This window comes from Phyllostomus hastatus, unplaced genomic scaffold (genome assembly GCF_019186645.2).
Source record: "Phyllostomus hastatus isolate PE091 unplaced genomic scaffold, TTU_PhHast_1.1 phas_scaffold_760, whole genome shotgun sequence".
Lineage (NCBI taxonomy): Eukaryota > Metazoa > Chordata > Mammalia > Chiroptera > Phyllostomidae > Phyllostomus > Phyllostomus hastatus.
This window is the reverse complement of record NW_025334040.1, coordinates 1,426,453-1,439,159: the sequence shown is the minus strand read 5'-3', so window position 1 is coordinate 1,439,159 and position 12,707 is coordinate 1,426,453. Positions and strand designations below refer to the sequence as shown.

Genomic DNA, 12,707 nt, shown 5'->3' with positions numbered 1-12,707 from the left:
CTTCTCAAGCCAGACCTCTAACCTGGACTCAGAGGTGCTTTTCTGGGTGGGGTTGCGCCAAAGCGCTGCCTGCTTCGTTGCCATCACCTCACCCCTTCTTCTAGCCTGCAGTTCCCACCCTGCATTCCCTTCTCCTACCTCCACCTATGCGGCGGTAAAATGCAGCACCCGAAGGGCGCTTGCGCAGCTTTGGGGCGGGGCCACAGCGGCAGCTATTTATAGTAGGTGACGTCACCTTGAAATAGACCGTTAGGGCCGGCCCGCCCTTCCCCCCTCCCACACTGGCCGGTCCCCGCCACTCTGCTCGGCTGCTCCCACTGCGCAGGCGTCCTCCAGTCCTCCCATCCCCCTCCTGGCGCGACTGCGTCTCCTCCCTCGGCGGCGTCCGCGGCGCTAGCCACTGTGCACGGGGCGAGCCAGCGAGAGGGCGCGAGCGGCAGCGCTGTCTGCAGCCTGAGCCTCGGGCCGGCCGGCGAGCCAGTGCGCGTGCGCGGCGGCGGCCTCCTCGGCGACTGGGGAGCCGACAGGCGGGCAAGCGAGCGAGCGGTGCAGGGCGTGAGGCGAGGCCGAGCCACGAGCGACATGGGGGACCGGGAGCAGCTGCTGCAGCGGGCGCGGCTGGCCGAGCAGGCAGAGCGCTACGACGACATGGCCTCCGCCATGAAGGCGGTGAGGGCGCCGGGAGCCCGGGCGGCCGGCCGGGGGGCTCGGCGTGGGGAAGGGATGGACGGCCGGGCGGCGTCTCCTTCTGGGCCCGGGGCGACCCGGCTGGGCGCGGCCGCCCGCCCGCCCGTAGACCGTGCTTCCCGCGCCTGCCGGGCGCCCCGCCATTTCCTGCGGCCGGACCCGGGTGGGGTCTCCGGGCAGGGAGCCGCTCGCGGTCGTGCATGCAGCCTTGCTGGGACGGACTGGTGTCTGTGTCCCTCTTCGGGTGGGCGGGCGAGGGTCGCCGCATCCTAGCTCAGAGCCCTGCGTGGGGGGAGGGGGTACCAGAGGAAACGTGAGGCAGACACATTCCTCCTTTTAGACCATTCTTCTAGACCCGGGGCTCACTCCCCTCTTGTCTTCTTTCTCGATACCCTAACTTGAAATAAAGAATCACCTAGTTAGTGTGCCCTGTCTCTCCTGGCTTTTGCTGCCCCGGCCTAAGTCTGTAATTCTGTCTGTTTTGCTCTGCTCTGCGGAATCATGCTCGTCCCATCTTCCCACGCCCCGGGTCTGGTTTTGTGTGCGAAGACCCCCACCCTGCAGTCTAGGCGTGGATGCGGGCGGGAGGGCGGCGGGCATGGGGCCCCACTCAGGTTTGATGCTGCCTGGAGATTAAAAGAGGTGTGACTTAAAAGCGAGACGAGCCAATGTGCCTTTGCATTCCCGAGACCCTCACAGATCGATCTGCAGCCTGATTTCCGGTGAAGGAGCCGGGCCAGCCACACCCTAGCAAATGCCTTGGATTAGACACCACCTGCGTTTCTGAGAGTTCCGGTTATCCTCTTACGGTCCCTGTGTCTTAACCTTAATTTACATTTTCTCTAAATGCACATTACTTTCTCTCTGCCTCAAGGTCAGACAATGGTCAAGATACAACTGCGGCCACCCACCTACTCTGTTCATCCCGTGTACAACCTCCTGAGACCAGGGAGGATCCGTCTGGGCCCCTCCTTAGACTTAAAGATTCTGAAACTCTGGGGGTGGGATCCTGAAATCTTCACTTTACCCAGTTCTTGTGACAGATGTTAATGGGCTTAAATTTGGGAATTATTTCTCTGGGTCATAGCTCATTTGTCCTTTTCCTTGTGAGGGGATTTTAGGGAAGAAAAACTATAAATCCATAGATACCATAAAATTTCAGAACCATTTGAAAAGTTTCTTTTAAGGCTTTTGATATTAATATCACATGAAGTATGTTGTTGAGGTCAATAATTAGGGTTATCCAGGTAAAAAACATACTCGAAGAGTTGTGTTTCCCATGGTGTCCTTACTACACTTGAACAAGGTGTGTTCGGAAACCTCCACCAAGGCCCATTTGTTGATTCAGTAGTGACATGACATGATGTCATGGATTAGATAGGACCTTTTCATCCAAACGGACAAAAGGTTTAGAACTGAAGTCTGCAATTCTGAAGGCCCTCTTTAAGGAAAAAAAAAAGTGTGTTAATTTCAGAAGTTTTTCAGAAACAGGACTGGCTATGTAAACTCCTTTCCTTGAAAGAGGTCCTGTGCTTTAATTTCTCTGTGATAAACACTCCAACAGAAAGTCATAGTTAAGTGAGCCCCTTCTCCCCAGTAATGGAGTGGTACAGGGGTTAGGCCAGGTGAGTTCTCTCTGCATGTTTTAGTGGGGCCCTCGCTAACCCTGTGAGTTGTAGGAGCCCTTTGGGGAACGAAGGGATGAGGCTTGAAAGAAGGTGAGTTGAGGTTAAGGGGAAAGGACTAGAAGGTGTGTTGTGGAGCTCTAGAAAACCTGAGGCAACCTAAAGGGAGTGGAGAGAGGTAACCAGAATAAAATACATCTTGGGGAGAGAAAAAACTGGTTTTCAGTTCTTCATATGCAGGTTTGAAAACGCTTTCCTGCAGCTACTGTGCCCAGTTTTTCTCTGAGGCTTTTAACATAGCATTTTGCCAGCTAGTGGATCCCCCCCATGTGTTGGGAGTCGGATAGCCGGGTCTGAAATGATGGATGGGTTGGATAAGCCATCCAGCGTTGAAAAGTCAATCCAAGCTTTAATCATGTCATCTCAGAATTGCAATAAACCACTTCCTCAGGGTAACTTCTGTTAAAAAATAACCCTTTTTTTTGGATGCCTTATTGTGTGTGTGTCATTTAAATTGATGCATTTGTTGGGAAGGACTTGGCAGGGGTCGTTGGGAGACCTTAGTTGGTGTTTGTATGTTAAGTTCTTAATATTATGGAGAAGACTCAGTCTTCATTTTAATATTGTCACAAGCCTTAGGAAGAGCTTTGGGAAAGAGTGAATTCTAGTAACCCTCTGGGTTAATGTGGATTTTCTTCAGGGCAGGTAAGTAGACTGCTGTAAGGAGGATGGAGCAGCACACCTGAGTGAAGGCATGTTCTGATGCCACCACTTTGACCTTGAAACTTACATCTTGGCTTTGGGTCCTCTGCAGTATAAAACTAGTAATGTTGGTATTATCAATTTGATTCTTAGCCTTCATTTTTCTAACTCGTTTTCTTTTTCCCTTATAATTTAAATGGTCACTTAATAATACTGCCTGCTTGTATGATTGGTGTTTTTTATGCTATACCAGCGTCACCTGGAGGATGCTGGAGAATGGCGTGGGTAAGCTGTGAGAAAAATCATGCGTATTGGGATCAGTGGTGCTGTCTCACATCAGTTTAGAAGGGCAGTTCCCTGCCTCACTCCATAATCTGAAGAGATAAGAAGTGTTTCTGAGGCGAAACAGAGTGCCTTGACGCTCTCCTCATCTCATACCTAGTAGCATACATCGAGTATAATAATGGCAAGAAACCCTGAAAGATTGTGGAACCCCAAGCCTTTATCAGCACTGACAAAGGATGGGCCGAAACACATCCGAAGGACTTGAATATCTGCAGACATCTCAAGAGCAGGAAACAAAGCTGCAGCTTAAGGAAACAGGAGTCAGAGAGGAAGAGGCACTTGGCCCAGGCAGTGAGTGCAAAGGGCTCTCATTCCAACAGCTGTGCGATTATGGGAAGTGGGGGAGTGGGCAGGTGGTGTGTAAAAGGAGAGCATGGCTGAGCGGCCCCGAGTGAGACATGACCCATGCCTCAGAGTGTGAAACGAAAGATGATTTTGAGGTCTACCAAAATTGTGGTCAGTGTGAAAAATACACACACGTGCGCACACACACACTCGTAGGTCCTGTTTCCCACTAACCCACTAGTGGAGATGTAATTGCATTGTCATCTATTGTCTGAGGAAGAAGGCAGGGTCTGGGTTCTTACAATAGTCTGAATTAAAAGGCATCTCAAATAGTGAGCGATTCACAGCTTCGTTGCACTGAAGTGACAGTTGTGGACCCTGCCTGGGTTTGGGTTTCCTGAATTGTCTCCAGAAGAGCTCTCAGAGTCAAGGGACCCGCCACTATGCCAAAGAAACCAAAAATGTTTTCTCGTTTTTGTCAAATTCTGTATTAGGGGAAGGCTGCAGTTTTCCAGAAATAGGGTTTGACAGGGTTACCCCAAATGTGTTTTCCATGTTACAGTTTATCAAGTTTGTGGTCTTTCGTTTGACTTACTAGGCACTCCGTAAATAGTAGCTGTTACTACATGTGTACATTCTCATTTAATCTTTATAACCACTCTGGATGGGTACTGTTATTAACTGTTTTACAAACGAAGTTTCGAGTTTAATTTTGTCATGGTCAAATTGTAAAGCCAGGATTTGAACTCTTAAATTTAGAGCTCTCCCTTAAACCACCATGTGATAGTACCCCATGAGGCTCAGGGATAATATTTCCAGTATACATATTAGCTGTTGCCATCATTGGTGGTGAAATTCCAAGCCTTTTACATGAGTGGGCTTACTGAACACATTATGTTTATCTATTAGATGTAAGTTATTTTTTTGCTAAGTTTGATTAAAAACAGAATCTTACTAACATAGCTATAGCAGAGGTGCATAAAAGGCAAAATCATACATCTGGATTTTGCTTATTGTCTTGACCAGGATTTTTTTTCTTTTATTTTTATTAGGATTTTTTTTTTTTAGCTTAAGCAAAATGGTAATGGACTTTGAGTTCCTGCTATGAATTAAGTACAGGACTATGTGAAATTATATTTGTGGTATTTTACGAAACTTGGATATCCTCGGCACCAGTTTTTGTGTATTGCCTCTAAACTCATAGACCTCTAAGATTTCAGTGTTTCGGTTGGTAAAATTGCTAGTGTCCAAGTTGAGGCCGCCTGTTTTCTGCCCCCTGCTGGCTGCCATGGCATTCCCCTCTTTGGTGGGTGTTGGCACTTCCCTGTGATCAGAACCTGGTACAGCCTCTGGAGCCTTCCGTCCTGGTGCCTCCAGGGGCAGTGGCATGCAGTAATGCCATTCAGATGGGGTTGTATTTAACTCTTGCAGGCACCTCTGAAAGTGTCCAGTTATGTCCAGAGCAAGACACAGGTAGTCTCAATGATACAGAGGTAGGGTTTAAAAAAAAAAAAGATTTTATTTATTTGCTTTTAGAGAGAGGGGAAGGGAGGGGAAGTGAGAGGGAGAGAAACATCAGTCTGTTGCTGCACAGCACACCTCCAGCTGGGGACCTGGCCCACAACCCAGGCATGTGCCCTGAATGGGAATCCAACCAGTGGCCTTTGGTTTGCAGGGTGGTGCTCAGTCCACTGAGCCTCACCAGCCAGGGCAAGGGGTAGCTGTTTTTGATTAATACTAATCTTGGAGTGGGTACTAATCACCTGAACTCCTCTGCTCTGAGCTTGTGGTTGAGCCTCTCTGGTGGCCTTATAGACTTGCAGCCTTGTCCTGGTGAGGACAGGGTGTGGTCTTCCCAGGCCTAGGCAAGTGGTGACAGTGACTTGCCAGCTTGGGACCAGGCAGAATCCTCACCTTCAGGGCTTCGACTTGGAGGAGAGTCTGCCCAGAAAGCTTCCATCCCTCTAGCTCACTTTAAACAACAACCCCAAACCACGTACAATTCTGCTGAAGAAGCTTAAAGATTTTATGACTATGTTTACTTAATTGTTTATGAAAATCATTTTATTCTGTTACAAAGTCTAATAGCAGAAGCAAGCTTGTTGGCAGCGAGTGGGTGTGGGTAACTGTAAAAGATGGGAGAGGAGTGGGCGTGGTGTGGCTATGAGGGCTGGGAGTGCTGTTCAGGGGAGGGGACAACCCAAACTGTGGCCTGGCCATTCAGGGGTGGCCTTTTGGTTTGCTCAGTATTACTTTTGAGACTGGATGTTTCCCAGAATAAGAACTTTTTAAGTTTTCCCAGATAGCCCCTGTGCTATTTTTGGCAGTGCGTCTATTTTTACTTGCAAACACATAGTTTATTGCCTTGTGAGTTAGTGGGAGGAGGCCCCTAGGGATCTTTGAGTAAGCAGTGGTGTCATAGGAAGATAAATGAATCCACAGTAGACCAGGTTCTTTGTGACTGTTAGTAATGCTGTGTAGTGTTGGAACGAGTGCCCCAGGGTTGGGAGTTGGTGTCGCCTGAGCCTGTGGCAAGGACACCAGGGGAATGGCTGACAGGGAGCCCAGTCCTTGAAGGAAACGGGGAGGAAACTATATTTATAAATGGGAAGGGTCTGTCAGTTTAAGGTGTTCCTGAGGCGTGTAAACAGGATTAAATGGGGTGGTGAGATGGGCAGGAAAAGGCAGAGAAGCTCAGAGACGGCGGGGAGCCCCTTACAGAGTGGCTGTGTGAGCAGCTGACCCAAGGCAGAAATGAGAATGTGTTGGAACTCTCATTAAGAGTGGAAAGAAGGCTGCGAACCATTGTCTAGGTCTCTTCTATCTTGAAAATCCTTTGTATTGTCTTCATGTTCCTAACTAGAGACCATTCGGAAACTTAGGGTTGTAGCGATGCAGTAAATCGTCTCCACAGAATCCCCAGGTGATCGTATTGCTGGTTTTCGGTGTGTGTGGTTGGCGCTCGTGTGTGGTTGGCGCTTGTGTGTGTGGTTGGCGCTCGTAGTTGGTGCCTTCCTTCCTTTCCGTCAGGCTGCATTGCCTCCCAGTGTCTGCTGCTCTTCATGTAGGACCAACCTTTTTAGATTCTTGGCTCCAGTATTTTGGAATTTGAAGTGTTGGAAACTGGGGCTAATGTTAATGAAGGTTATTTACAATAAGTATCACCAGTCAAGCCTGGCTATGAATCTTTTTTGTCAAAATGGGCCATCTGATTTCCCTTCCACCTATAATTTTCCCATCTGGGAAAAGTCCCAGTTTTCTTTAGTTATGTGATCAGGTAATAAAACTATCTTCGTCCCATAAATTTCCCTTTGTTAACTAAGTTGTAACTCAGGAATGCTAAAAAAATACTATATTTAAACATATCCAGCGAGGCCTTGGCTGGGGTTCTGAGAACAATGCTTGCTTAGTGATACCAGTTAGTCACCCTCAGCTGATGCTGATAGTGATTCATTCAGACTGGCAGGCAACCAGATGATTGTTATATAAACACTCATACTCCTAGTAAATTATTTTTCCTGTGAGGGTGTCATTATAAGTATTGCCCAGTAGCCTTTTTTGGCAGTTTATTCCCGATGGAGAAAGGGAATGCTGTGTGAATTCCTGAAACCCACCGATACATTTCATTTACATTAATAGTATCAGTCTCATGCCTTAACCATACCTTTTATTGTTGCTTAGGAAAAGGGAGCTGAAGAAGTCCTTGGAGATTGTTTGGGCTGATCTACCTTATTTTGTTTTTTTAAATCATTTAAAAAAAAATCTTCACTCAAACCCCAGCTGGTGTAGCTCAGTGGATTGAGCACAGGCCTGTGGACCCGAGGGTTGCCAGTTCAATTCCCAGTTGGGGCACATGCCTGGGTTGCTTTGTTTTGTTTTAGAGGTGGGGAGAGAGGTAGGGAGACATTGATATAAGAGAGAAACATCGAAGGGTTGCTTCCCATATGCGCCCTGACTGGGGTTTGAACCCATGATGTAGGTATGTGCCCTGATTGGGAATCAAGCCCACAACTTTTTGGTGTACAGGACAACACTCCAGCCAACTGAGCCACCTGGCCAGAGCCACCTTATTTTACTTTTAATGAAAGGTTGTAATTTATTCAAGGTCACACAGCTAGCTCAGGTAAACTCCAGTTGTCTTAGTGTTTTTCTTTTTTTAAGTAATGACAGAGCCCCTGGTACAACTACCGTATGTGATTATAAATATATTTCGGATATGCACTTAGTTTTAATGATGTGCTCTTGGGAGTTACCTTTGTGTGTCTTTGCTGCAGTCTAACACAAGTAGCTTTCTTAGTCACAGGCTGAAGTATATAGTGAGTTCTTATGGGTACATTTGCATTTAATATTTATTTATTTTAGAAAGATGGGAAGGGAGGGAGAAAGAGGGAGAGAAACATTGATGTGAAAGAGAAACATCAATTGTTTGCCCCTTGCATGCCCCCAGCTGGGACCAGCCCACAACCCAGGCATGTCCCCTGACCGGGAATCGAACTGGGGACCTTTTGGTTCCAGGGATGATACCCAACCCACTGGCCCACACCAGTCAGTACTACATTTGCATTTTAGTGACAGGTGGTCTTAGATTTGCTTACTATGAGATCTAAGGGGCTCTCCAAGTTCTGTTCTTGCTTCATGTTTTGTTTTATTGACTGTCACCCTAGAAAAGTTATTCTGGAAGATTCAAGCATTCTGAGACTTGTCAGAGTATTGGAGATAGAATTTTGATTTACAAAAGTTTCTCCCTTAAAAGATCAAATGATCAAACAAATATCTGCAAAGACACTTTATATTTCCAATAAACAAGCGAGTGTTTATAGGCACTCACTGGAGAAGAAAACACTATAGTGGGGTTACAGGTCTTCCTCTGGATTGGAGGGGAGCGTGGGTTGTGGAGTAGCAGAGAGACGGGGGATGCGAGAGACCGCTTCTGTCTGTGTGAGGCGGATCCAGGAACCTGGCTACCGGGCGGCCAGCCCGGGGAGTCGGCAGGCGGCGGCTTGTAGGCAGAGAGCACACTGAGGAAAGAAGAGGGGTGGGGTTGATAGAGTAGACGGAAGAGGAGAGAATGCCTGGCTAAAGATTTGTGGCAAAAGAACAGGGGTACTGGGGATGGGGAAATGGGTACGTGAGAAAGGGGAGCTGGCATTTTTGTTTTGCTTGGGCTTTGTTAGGGAGGTAGGTGGTGGTAGACAATTTCTTCTCTTTCTAAGAACTTGGCACAAATTTCCTAATTTAATACAAAATGATTACACTTATGTTCTTGAACTAATTTTTCAAATACCCTATCAACATTTTTGTTTTTAAAATTTCTGATTCCCCACCGCTCGGTCTTCTCAGTCCATGCTAAGCTGTCCGTTCTTATATGGTGTTAATAACTTTCCCCAATGAACTTGGCTTTTTCCCTCCACTGGAAGAGTTTCTGTTCTTACTCAGTTTGATTTATAGTAGTACCTCTTTTTTGTTGAGTGTTTTATGGTTTCCCCAGTGCTTATCTTCACCAGTAGGTCATGTAATTAAGGAATCTCCTTACTGTATAGAAGAAATGGGCCAATTTAGCAAGTCAGTGGCTTTGCTGGGGCCCAGACCAAGGTTTTCTGACTCCAAGTCTGTATCAGTTTCCTAGGGTTGTCCTAGGAAGTTGGGTAGCTTAAAACAACAGAAATTTGTTCTGTCACAGTTTGGAAGGTTAGAAGTTCAACATCAAGGCATTGGCAGTGTAGTGCTCCCCCAGAAGGCTTCAGGGAAGGGTCCTCCCTGGCCTCTGTCCTAGCTGCTGGTCGCTCCTGGTAATCCTTGGTGTTCCTTGGCTTGTAGACACATCACTCCACTCTCTGCCTCCATCGTCACAAGGTGTTGTCCCTGTGTGTGTCCCTACAAATCTCCTTTTCCTTATAAGGACACCAGTCAATGGATGTGGGATCCACCCTGGTGCAGCATGACTTCATCTTAACTGATTACATCTGTAAAGGCCCTATTTCCAAATAAGGTCACGTAACCAGGTGCTAGGGGTGAACAACAACAAAATCCAGTGTCCTTTCTACCAGTGACATAGCTGGCTTGCTCGGAGGTGGTGTCATGGAGAACTAAGTGATGGAAGTTACAGCTTATGGCGTTTAACATTTCCATTAAAATAAGTGGTGCTTTCCTCCTTGATGGCCAGTCCGGGTTTCCTGTCCGGTCAGTCAGAGTAAAGCTTGCTGCTGAGTAGCTCTCCTTCCTCTCAGCAGAGGCTGGCGCACTTGACTGTCGATAATGTATCCGTTCTGCCTTAGAGAGGAGGGTTGGGTGTACCCTTGGGACTCCATGTGGAACCACATAGGCTGACACTCTGGCCACTAGATGCGTGTGGAGTTTGAGCTCATCGGCAAAGCTCTTATCTATTAGGAAGTATTTGGGGGAGGTTTCATTGGTTCTTTCTAGAATGCAAGCTGGAAGTAGAATCTGGAACAGACTTTGGGTCTCTAAATTTTTGAATGTTTGCCAAAGGACTCGCATGGTCATATTGAGAATATCTTTTGCAGAACAGCTGAACCTTCACGGGTTTTTCACCCACCGTTGTGTACCATCATCTCACAGCCTTTCCATGATTACCTCTGTCCCCACCGTACCTTTGCCAAGGTGAAGGCATCATCTTAACAGGGCCTGAATTGTTAATTTTTCAAAGCCCTTACCCTTTAATAGTTTGAGTTTTAAGTGTTTGTTTCTTCAGCTAGACTACAGTCTTCCCTTCAGATACTATCCATGTCTGATTGCTTTTTCTCTGGAGTGTCTTGCCTATATTCTTGTATATGAGAAGCGTCGTTGATTAGGTTGAAGGGAAGGTTCCTTTCCAGATTTTTCAGGCTTGGATCTCAGTGTCTATCTTTGGCATTTTGCAGGTGACCGAGCTCAATGAGCCTCTCTCCAACGAAGATCGAAACCTCCTCTCTGTGGCCTACAAGAATGTGGTTGGTGCCAGGCGATCTTCCTGGAGGGTCATCAGCAGCATTGAGCAGAAAACCATGGCTGATGGAAATGAAAAGAAGTTGGAGAAAGTCAAAGCTTACCGGGAGAAGATTGAGAAGGAGCTGGAAACAGTGTGCAATGATGTCCTCGCTTTGCTTGACAAGTTTCTCATCAAGAACTGCAATGATTTCCAGTATGAGAGCAAGGTATTTTACCTGAAAATGAAAGGCGATTACTATCGCTACTTAGCAGAGGTAGCTTCCGGGGAGAAGAAAAACAGTGTGGTCGAAGCTTCTGAGGCAGCCTACAAGGAAGCCTTCGAAATCAGCAAAGAGCACATGCAGCCAACGCACCCCATCCGGCTGGGCCTGGCCCTCAACTTCTCCGTGTTCTACTATGAGATCCAGAATGCACCGGAGCAGGCCTGCCTCTTAGCCAAACAAGCCTTCGACGATGCCATAGCTGAGCTGGACACACTAAACGAAGATTCCTATAAAGACTCCACGCTCATCATGCAGTTGCTGCGAGACAACCTCACCCTCTGGACGAGCGACCAGCAGGATGAAGAAGCAGGCGAAGGCAACTGAAGAGCCTTAGGATCCCTGGCCCTTCCTTCACCCCCCGCCCCCATCATCACCGATTCTTCCTTGCCACAGTCACTAAATATCTAGTGCTACACCTATCTGTATTGGCAGCACAGCTACTCAGTTCTGCTCCCCTGCTCCCTGGGAAGCAGTTTCAGATAAGTCTTCATGGGCGTTGCTGGACCGATGGTTGCTTAGAGCCCACAGGGCTTTCTTTTTCCATTAGAATTGTCCAGACAAGTGCGTTCCGAATGAGGCATTTTACTATGCCTGTTGATAGTTGTGAAATCCAGGCGAAAGCAATGGGGAAGTTTAGAAAGGAGAATTAGCCAAAACAGGCTGCAATGATATTTAAATGATCCATTTAAAATGAGCTAATAGTGTTTTGTTAATAAGCAGTACATCTTGTGCATGCGAAAATGAATTCACCTCTCCCACCTTTCTTCAGCTAATGGAAAACTGTTAAGGGAAGCTGATACAAAGAGAACACTTGCTCCTTTCCATCAGCTTTATAATAAATTGTTAACGTGAGGTTTCAGTAGCGCCTTGTTTTTTGCCTCTTTAAGTTATGATGTGCACAAACCTTCTTTTCAATGCAATGCATCTAAAGTTTTGATACCTGGTAACTTTTTTTTTGGCGATTGTTTAAGAATCATGGGTTTATTTTTTGTAACTCTGGCTATTGTCCTTGTGTGTCCTGACAGCGCCGTGTGTGTCAGCCCATGTCAATCCAGATGGGTAACTATCGAAATGCCAGACTTCTAAATTCAATGTTTTGGAATTCAATGGGTAAATAAATGCTGCTTTGGGGATATCTCTAGGTGTATGGTCTTCATTTCCCCTCCTCAGAGAGGTATGTCACAGGTCACCATTTTGAATTCTGTCTGAGTCTCCCAAATGTTGAAGCATTTTTAACTTTTCATACAGTAAGTTTTCTTGCCCTCTGATCTCATTACACAGTTGGTAATATATGCATAAGACTCATGCATTTTAATTAGTTTTCTGTGAACCCAGCCAACATAGTCACACTTACCCTAATGACGGGGACCGAGCCGACCAAAATGCTGTCTTCTGCGTACAGCAGCTCAGTGAAAGGTCAGGTCTGTGTTTAACTTGGGAAGGGAAGAGAAGGGTGATCGATCCACCCTAGTGGAAGCTGGTTGATATGGGAGATGCCAAGCTTATGCCTACCCTCAAATTTTCTTAATACTCTTTGTATTAGATGTAATTAAATGTTAATTAGGGACAAAACTGGACCCCTGAAATAATCTTTACTGACTATTATTAAAGCTTCGAGTATTCTTTAAAATAGAAAAGCAAATCTCTGAGTTTAAAAAGGGGAAAGTTTAAAAAAGGGAAAATGCTAACCCTTTAAGTGTGCTCCCCTTTTCACTGCACCCCAGGGCCCACCCTGAGGCCTGGCACCACCAGCTGGGCTCTGTCAGGCGGCGTCTCTAGCCCTCATAAGTTTATCACCTTCAGCCTGGTGCCCAGGACCCAACGTGCTTTTTAAGTGGATTGGTTCCGTTAC

At 46.8% G+C, this 12,707-nt stretch overlaps 1 protein-coding gene across 1 annotated transcript; it reads left to right on the top strand.

Moving 5' to 3' along the window:
- The first annotated feature begins 367 nt into the window (after positions 1-367).
- On the top strand, positions 368-11,990 carry YWHAH (tyrosine 3-monooxygenase/tryptophan 5-monooxygenase activation protein eta). Its single transcript, XM_045826883.1, has 2 exons — positions 368-669; positions 10,526-11,990. The coding sequence occupies exons 1-2, from the start codon at positions 583-585 to the stop codon at positions 11,177-11,179; spliced, it is 741 nt and encodes a 246-aa protein (XP_045682839.1). The 5' UTR covers positions 368-582; the 3' UTR covers positions 11,180-11,990.
- The last annotated feature ends 717 nt before the right edge of the window (positions 11,991-12,707 follow it).

Bases quoted from the DNA above. Each gene is read 5' to 3' on its own strand.
- YWHAH (XM_045826883.1), top strand. From the start codon at position 583: ATGGGGGACCGGGAGCAGCTGCTGCAGCGGGCGCGGCTGGCCGAGCAG. The intron at 670-10,525 runs GTGAGGGCGCCG...GGCATTTTGCAG, and splicing joins TGGCCTCCGCCATGAAGGCG to GTGACCGAGCTCAATGAGCC.